This window comes from Tubulanus polymorphus, chromosome 9 (genome assembly GCF_964204645.1).
Source record: "Tubulanus polymorphus chromosome 9, tnTubPoly1.2, whole genome shotgun sequence".
In the NCBI taxonomy this organism is placed as follows: Eukaryota; Metazoa; Nemertea; class Palaeonemertea; order Tubulaniformes; family Tubulanidae; genus Tubulanus; species Tubulanus polymorphus.
Window position 1 is genome coordinate 2,209,120 of NC_134033.1, and position 8,855 is coordinate 2,217,974.

The 8,855-nt window shown below is 38.7% G+C and overlaps 1 protein-coding gene across 1 annotated transcript; it reads left to right on the top strand.

Moving 5' to 3' along the window:
* The first annotated feature begins 2,480 nt into the window (after positions 1-2,480).
* LOC141911101 (elongation factor 1-alpha-like) lies at positions 2,481-8,606 on the top strand. Its single transcript, XM_074802061.1, has 7 exons — positions 2,481-2,585; positions 4,203-4,361; positions 4,931-5,110; positions 5,524-5,739; positions 6,178-6,424; positions 6,899-7,155; positions 7,624-8,606. Exons 2-7 carry the CDS (start codon positions 4,212-4,214, stop codon positions 7,978-7,980), a joined length of 1,407 nt encoding a protein of 468 aa, XP_074658162.1. The 5' UTR covers positions 2,481-2,585; positions 4,203-4,211; the 3' UTR covers positions 7,981-8,606.
* Positions 8,607-8,855: the final 249 nt, after the last annotated feature.

Genomic DNA, 8,855 nt, shown 5'->3' on the forward strand with positions numbered 1-8,855 from the left:
CCCATTAACCATTTATCATGATCAAGCTTACAACAACATACATGCAGCAGCTTTAAAGAAATGAACTGATTACAAATTTTATTGCGGTTTACGAAAGTGACCCGGCCGATTAGGAGAAACAAGGTATCACAATTTTTCTAGCCTGACCTTTGATTATGTGTCCCCCCCCTGCTGTCTTTTGTCGAGCTCTGTACAACAGAACTCCTAAATTTCGAGTTCGCTTTTAGAGCTTTAGTACCTGTTGATTCTATGGGCAAAAACTGGTCCGGAACTTTGTAAATGAGAGATCAGCATTTAAACATTCGTCAGTCTATATATCGAAAAAAAATCTCGCTCGTGTTCAGGTATTTTGTGTACGTTACATTACCCGACTTCGCCTGAATACAAGTACATCGAGGAAAAGTTTATTGTGAAAGTCTGGAAACCTAATTCAAGTTTTAGGCATGGAAAAATACTTGTTCCAATTTCATTCCTTATTTTATCAGAATCAACTGAAAGAGTCAAAGATAAAAAAAAAAACCCTTGATAATCCTTCAAATCGGTGCAGAACTGGATAGTTCAGCCCGTGTCCAAGTGTTTGGGGTCTACATTCCACTCCGAAGGGGCGAATTGTCCCCCAAAATGAAGCAGCTTCGAAATGAGGAGAACATCCCACAATGATAATAAAAAGTCCGAAAATGAAACTTCGAGATAGTAGTTTATTTCAACGTTTCGACTATATCCTAATAGTCATCTTCAGGAATAATGAGATACTACAGAAATTATGAGATATATATACAATCCAGAGACAAAGAGACTAATTCAAGTAATCAGAGATGATACAAACTAAAGGAAAATTAACGTAGAAACAGTTACACGCTAAAATAGATTAAAGGGACGCAAACTAAGGGGTAATTAAAAATATTCGAAATATTTTTATATGCTTTTCTTGTCAAGGAGCTTAGAAATTGTTTAAATATACGCTGTAGTGTAAAGCGATGTATATGAGATAATGTCATAAAGTCATAGATATAGATATCCCTCTTTATGCATTTTTGATATTATCCATTATCGACTTAGATTGAATGAGATGTCAATATACCTTGCACAATTATAGAGGCCGTGCAAGAGACTGAGTAATTGCAAGTAGTTTAAATGATAACACAATCAATACAATCATCGAATGCCTTGATTTTTATCCGTTGTCAAGCGGCGCTATGTAATAAAAGTCCCTTTTAAATCCGTAAATCCCCAATTTCAGGTAAAATACCCCCTTTTTCAAAGAATATTTCAAATTAACTTATGTCTCCAAATTACTTCATCGGGAAGCATTAGGGGCTAGCCTTAGCAGATAAAATACCCAATTCTACAAAGCATAGGTTAAAATCCGCCGCCTTTTGACTCGGAGCGCAAGTCGGACACAATCTTTTGGTCGTCAATTTACGTCATTATAATTATATCCAATTTATTCATATTTCATTGTACGGCATAATTAAAGAATATCATGGGCATACTGTACAAATTAACAGTTCATTAATACTAAATGTTAATTAACATCAATGAATGTATGGTTGTTGGCGTTAAAAATCCCAAATCTTCAAAGTAGGTAAATATCGCCCATATTTGAGTGTAAATAGATTTATTCACAAATTATTGTGTAAATTTCAATTAAAACATATAGGATCTATAAACTAATTGATGCTGAAATTTCGCGCACGCTCTAGAAATGAGAGTTCTAGAGTTCATCGCACAGTTTGAATAAGAATCTAAAATGCTTCAAATGAAAATTTCATATTTTTGATAATTTATCGTTGCGCAATGCGAAGTATACCACAATTTGAAAACCCTTCATAGATATTTCAGGTCGAAATAAGAAAAAACCAAAAAATTCATTAAATTCAATTTTTTCTCACAATCTAATTATAACAGTTAACTGCGCATTCCAAATATATTGCAGTTTTATTGCAAATGAATAGAATTGGAGAAATAACCGCTTTGAAATATTTTTGATATATACTTTGAAGATTCGGGGGGTTTTACCTAGACAATGAGAACCCCCATACGTTCGTTGCATTTTTACCACCAAAAGTAAAATCTATGCCGACTGTAGTAGTCTAGCGATTTGAAACATTTGAAAAAACCTGGAAAAAAATCGTTATCGAAAAATAATGAAATTCTTGCAACTTAAAACTATGAAACACGAAGTCAACGTAAAACATTCTCTTTTATTCTGAAAATCTTAGTTCTTGTTCTCGATAAAGGCCCGGTAACAAAGGAGACTCATGGCTAACCAAGCATTTCCACTTAAAGACGAAACTAATTCTATAAGCGCCAAGTTTTGAAAGCAATTAAAAAGGTGACACGCTTTGTCCGTGATGTAATCGGCCCACGGAGTGGTCAGTTTTTGAAAAACTCTCCCTCTCACGCGGATGCGCGCCGCCTGCTCTATTCGACTGCTGATTAATATTCATGAGATAGAGCGTGGATGACGTCATCGTGTGACGTGGCTCAGCTAGCTACATCCGGGTATCCGGGAAACCTGCCTTTTCAGCCGGGTTAGTCGTAGGAGACGCACGTATACTCAACAAGCCGCTTCATTTTAATCGGTAAGACAGTCGTTTTCGGTAGATTTTCGCCGTAATTTCTATAACTAAATTATCGAGGACTATCTTCGGTCAGTAAGGAACGTTTCGATTCGGGTTTTCGGGTCGTAATTAACGGGTTTAATCGAGTTTTTTCGAGGCGGGTCTCACGGAGGCTAACACGTGTTATGCCGCCTCAATCCGCCATCTTGTCTCGGCTCTATCGTTGGCTGATGAAACACGGGTACCCGGTTTTCGGGCGAGGTTTTCGGCGATATGAAGCAGTTTAAAGTTTAATCCCTTGTCGACTTTCGAGGCCGCGGTTTTTCGGCGTTTAAATTAAGGTGCCGTCGATTTTACAGCTCAAAAATTGAAGTTCCAAAATTAGGCTTTTTTCCTGTAGTCGATCTCGAAAAGGAAAGACCGAATAATTGATCTCCTTTCTTCTCGTTTTTGTTGGAATCAATGCTTGATTTGTAATATCCCTAAAATAGGATTGGTTTTGACCGATTTATTGCTTTTTCGTTAAGTTTATAAATGAATAATTTCTTAATGACTCAGCAACGTTCAATCATGCTATTCTTAGTTTCTATCTAATTTAAGAGTAATTTTCAAGCTTATGTTACGCCTTCAAATTGTTCCAAATTCTTAAATTGGATGTAAATATAATACATTTTCATTAACATTTTTTTTTAACTAAGAAGCCTTATGAGTGTAAGAACCTTAATTTCTAAATGGACTTTAAATTGATAATGAATTCATTTTAAACAGCACTTAAGGGTTCAGGAATCAGTTGTAATCTTTTAAAAAAAAATTTAATTCCGAATCAAGAGCTTTTTATTCATGTTAGTTATATTTCAATCGCGAGCTTTCGTAGATCCAGTCTAGTCTTTCTCTATGGAGGTCTGGTCTTCGAGACTCGCTATTTTATCTCAACTACTCTAGGTTTAGGGAGAGTAAATTCCTTTGTTGAACTAAGCACCAGTGTCTAAGAAAACGAATTCCTTATTTTCATGAAAGTGATGAGTGAAGTGTTAGCTTAGAAACAACATCTTTGAAAACATAAGACTTTGAATTGGTTTCGACTTTGTGAAATAGGGTATTTGAGACGGCTTAAGAACTGTCCATATTCTTTAATAGCAATTTATAATTCGTGTGGCCTGTCTCATGTATTTCCTATGATGAATATAATGTCATGCACCACTCTTAATCGGCTTCCTGAGCTGATATGTTGACTATGACCATTCTGAGGTTCGACCCTATTAACCCGCATGAAATATATGCGAAGTCTTTGAAAATACAGCGTTTTTAATCGCAACCCTTTTCGTGTGAAATATGGCCCAGGATTTGTTATGGGGACTCCTGAGCCTCGGGTGTCCTGAGGACTCCCTGAAACTTTGAAAAGCAATTTGTAATTGGTGTGTTCCCAAGATAAGAGATGACAGTAAAGCAGTCTGTAGTATTGGAAATCAACTCCTTAATGTATGGCCTGTCTCCTATGTTGAATATACCCTTGCACCACTCTAAAACGGCTTCCTGAGCTGATATGTCGACTATGACCATTCTGAGGTTTGCACCTATTTTAACTCCATCTTTATGAACATTTCATAACTGCAACTCTTGTTTAATGTATTTTTTCAGAGCGTAAAAATGGCTCCGAAATCGGAAAAAACTCACATCAACATCGTCGTAGTCGGACATGTCGACTCCGGTAAATCTACATCTACCGGACATTTGATCTACAAATGCGGCGGTATCGACAAGAGAGCTATCGAGAAATTCGAGAAAGAAGCTCAAGAGGTAACTATATATAGAGGATTGACATGAGCTTTGGGACTTGGAACTGGTCTTAAGATTATAAATAAGTTATTCAATTGAAATCAGTTGTTTTAGGTAAAGTTGAGGTTAGACCAGTCCAGGCTTAAGTAGATATGCTAATTGAATTAAAAATGATAATGTAAGGCTGGTCTTGAGAAGTTTGAGCTTATGCTGACTGGTCTTAAGTTGTTTGATCGGCTTTATACCAAACTGATCTAAAACTGGTCTTAAGTTATGCTATAGTCTAAATAAGCCAAAACTTAGACTGATCGGCTTTATACCAAACTGATCTTAAACTGGTCTTAAGTTATGCTATAGTCTAAATAAGCCAAAACTTAGACTGGTCTTAAGCTGTTGAGATTGGCTATAGAACTGAAATGATCTTAGGCCTGGCTTGAGTTTAAGCTTATATATCAAAATGAGCTATAACTTAGGCTGGTCTTACATTAGGATTGGTCTGGAGTTGTTAGATAGAGGTTTTAGCACCAAAACGAGCTGGTTAAATAAGTAGAACTAACATGTAACAAATTGGATAATCTGTTGTTTTTCAGCTCGGAAAGGGTTCGTTCAAGTACGCCTGGGTGTTGGACAAGTTGAAGGCCGAACGTGAACGTGGTATCACCATTGATATCGCTTTGTGGAAATTCGAAACGAAGAACTTCTACGTCACGATCATCGACGCTCCGGGACATCGTGATTTCATCAAGAACATGATCACCGGTACATCCCAGGTAAACGAGGGTCCGAATAAATTGATCTCGATTAACTGTCGAAAGCTTTTGGCTGATTTCCTGCAACCGTCTTTAACCTTGAGGGACCTTAATCAGTTCCAACTTGAAAGTTTGTAGAACTGAGGTTACTAAATCTAGTTCCGCATTCCACTCTTTATTTGTTATGCAACATTATTGATTTTGACTCAAACTCGCGTTTGCGGAACCGGAGTTGGAACCTTATCTCATCGAACTTAATTTGATTCTGATAAATGTCTCATTCCTATGATGAATTTACGATGTCATGCACCACTCTAAATCGGCTGCCAAAGCTGATATGTTTGATTATGACCATTCTGAGAGCTTGTATGAGACATCTGGATTAAGAATGTCGAGGAATTATTCTCTTAATATTTCGTTAATTATTTTCGTAGGCGGATTGTGCTGTGCTGATTGTTGCTTCCAGTACCGGTGAATTCGAAGCCGGTATCAGCAAAGAGGGACAGACCCGTGAACACGCCCTGTTGTGTTACACCCTCGGCGTCAAACAATTGATCATCGGAGTCAACAAGATCGACAACACGTCGCCGCCCTACTCCGAGCAACGTTTCAAGGAAATCACCAAGGAGGTGTCCGCTTACATCAAGAAGGTACGTTTTTTCGTTTGAAGTTTAGTTGATCGGACTCATCTCGATCTGCTGAGTGGCCGCTGAAGGATTTTGGGCAAATTCCCCTCAACTGACAAGTTCTAACCTGTGAACTTGGTTGACTTAGTTACCTAGACAGTGTACAGGGTGGTCACTGGCCAGTAATACTAAAGGGATATAAAAAATCTGGAAAAGCAGAAGGCAATTTTAACAAGATTTTGCTTACTTAATTGACCACGTCTTCCTTTATCAATGAAAAAAAAAATTAAGTGTTACATTTTAAACTTAGAAGAGATTTCTCAGATTTTTGTCAGAATCGCGTCAGTAGATCTGAAATAAAAACTCAAAATTTGTACCGGCCTTCTTGTGATGACCCTCTCCGTTGTGAGAGTTCAGGATTGAAGTTCAGTAAGCGTTAATTAGCGTTGGTTGTTATTTTAGGTGGGATACAACCCGAAAACCGTCGCGATGGTGCCAATCTCCGGATGGGTCGGCGACAACATGATCGAGCCGTCGGACAACATGTCCTGGTACAAGGGATGGGAAATCGAACGCAAGAACAAAGACGGCAAAATGGAAACTGCTAAGGGTAAAACTCTGCTCGAAGCTTTGGACGCTATCGTTCCGCCGACGCGACCGACCGACAAACCTCTCCGTCTTCCACTCCAGGATGTCTACAAGATCGGAGGTACGTATTTGTTGTTCAGCGCTTGTTGATGTCAGTTTTTTCATGAAAAGAAATTAATAAGTCGGGTCCCTTTGAAAAACGGGAGGGTCCCATAATATGTCACGGTACCTGAAACGAAAGCTAGTTTGAAAAAAAAAACGGGCGGGTCTTGGACCTGGCTCTTATTGAAAACACTGGTTGTCCGGCGTTATGTTTTGGTCCATTGAATGCTTTAAAGCCAAGTTACCTCCTAAGACGGTAAATGTCAATATTATATCGGTGACAATTGCTTGAAATATATTGAGGTAATTTGAAATGTTAGGATTATGTCATAATTACATGACAAAAGGTTCTCAATTTTTTGGGGGTATCGAGTGTCAAACACTAAACAGTGAATGCAGCCTCTTGTCGACTATTTTGATTAAAACTTACAGATTTTTTCTTACGGGAGCTTTGTCGCCCTAGATTAATCGCAAATTTTCGTCGAATTTGTAGGTATTGGAACGGTGCCAGTAGGTCGTATTGAAACCGGTACGTTGAAGGCCGGTATGGTCGTCACGTTCGCGCCAGCAGGTGTCACCACCGAGGTGAAATCCGTCGAGATGCATCACGAGACCCTCGAAGTCGGTAACCCCGGAGACAACGTCGGTTTCAACGTCAAGAACGTGTCGGTGAAAGACATCAAACGAGGAAATGTCGCCGGTGACTCGAAGAGCGATCCTCCCAAGGAAACTAGATGCTTCAACGCACAGGTAATTGATGAAAATCCTTTCGGACTTTTTGTTGCAGTTATTGCTATCGAATACTTGGATCTGTTATCTGCAGTTTTCAGTTAATAGGGGATTTAAAAAATTGTCTTCTGAGAAATGTTTTGGGAAAAATAAGTAACACTTCACGTAGCACTTTGATGTAGCATCTCACTTCATAATTGCCAGATATAATGCTGATCGTCTGTTCTGTTTCCTTTTGGGGATTTAAAAAAAAAAACGAATACTTAGGGATTTTAAGTTTATCTTGCTTGAACAAAGCAAAGATTCATATTTCAAGTAATTATGAGGAATATATTGAATTATTATTAGCTTTGTAAACAAAATGTTAAATACTTAGGATTTTGTTTATTTACGTTTAATGAAAAGTATCACAATTCAGGAATGACCAGTGGGAACCATGGATGTGACATGAATCGTAACTAATGAATTTGTGTATTTTTGTTTGCGCAGGTTATCGTGTTGAACCATCCCGGACAGATCCACGCCGGATACGCGCCGGTGCTCGATTGCCACACGGCTCACATCGCCTGCAAGTTCAACGAGCTGAAAGAGAAGTGCGATCGTCGATCGGGCAAGAAACTCGAGGACAATCCGAAGTTCGTGAAGAACGGCGACGCCGCCATCGTCGAGCTCGTGCCGTCGAAGCCGATGTGCGTCGAGGCGTTCAGCGAGTACCCGCCGCTCGGTCGGTTCGCGTGTCGCGACATGAAACAAACCGTCGCCGTCGGCGTCATCAAGTCGGTCGAGAAGAAAGACAAGGCCGACAAGGTGACGAAATCCGCGGCCAAGGCCACCAAGAAGAAATAGTCGCACGTGCGCATCTCGCGCGCGAATACTTAGACAAAAATTGTGTTATGTATAATTTACGAAAATTACTGTAAAACTCGCGAATTAAAAAAAAATGAAGATTAACGAAAAAACTTAATTAAAATATCTTGTACAAAAAAAAATGTCTCGGCGGGGACGGTCTCAACAAACGGTGGGTAGTGTGGTATTTTGTCGGCAAATCTCTGTGTAATGTCTCCCTTGAATAAACCTCGGAAAAATCTGGTTACTACAACTAGGACGCGGACTTTATAAAACGGTCATCATTATTAAAACGCTTAAAAAGTTACGAGCGCGAAAACGAAAAATTATGTTTTTAGAATTCACACGCGAATTTCGCGCGAACTGATTGTTTTGAAAACGAACGACGTTTTGAAGAGTTTGTATTTGAAATCTAAACCGGATGCTTAGGATAATTATTATTACTATTATTTTTAATGGTGCGGCTTTTCGAGAGAAAGCTTTTGAGAAAGGAAAAAAAAACTTCGAAGAAAATGTCTAATATTTAAAGATAAGAGAATGGATTGTCTCGGATAATTGTGTTCATTTCGTTTAAGGGAATTTTAATGCAGAATTGTGCAAAAAAATACATATTTATGTCTCCTGAATTTTATTCGTTTGTTCATTGTGCGTTCTTCGTCTTTTTACGGGGATTTGATTTTTGAGGATTGACTTGATTTTGATTCGACTGGTTATTGAAACGAGTCATGACTTGACACTCGGGAACTTGCTGGTGCCGTGATGGAAGCTCTTTTTGACGAATTTCTCTACATTGCTGACTCTGCTGATTTCGGTAGGGATTCGCTGGTGATTGAGCCCTTAAGGAAACTGGTGCGCGCTGATGAGATTGCGTCATG

Coding starts and splice junctions, on each gene's coding strand:
- LOC141911101 (XM_074802061.1), top strand. CDS start 4,212: ATGGCTCCGAAATCGGAAAAAACTCACATCAACATCGTCGTAGTCGGA. Junction 4,362..4,930: donor TCGAGAAAGAAGCTCAAGAG/GTAACTATATAT, acceptor GTTGTTTTTCAG/CTCGGAAAGGGTTCGTTCAA. Junction 6,425..6,898: donor GGATGTCTACAAGATCGGAG/GTACGTATTTGT, acceptor TCGAATTTGTAG/GTATTGGAACGGTGCCAGTA.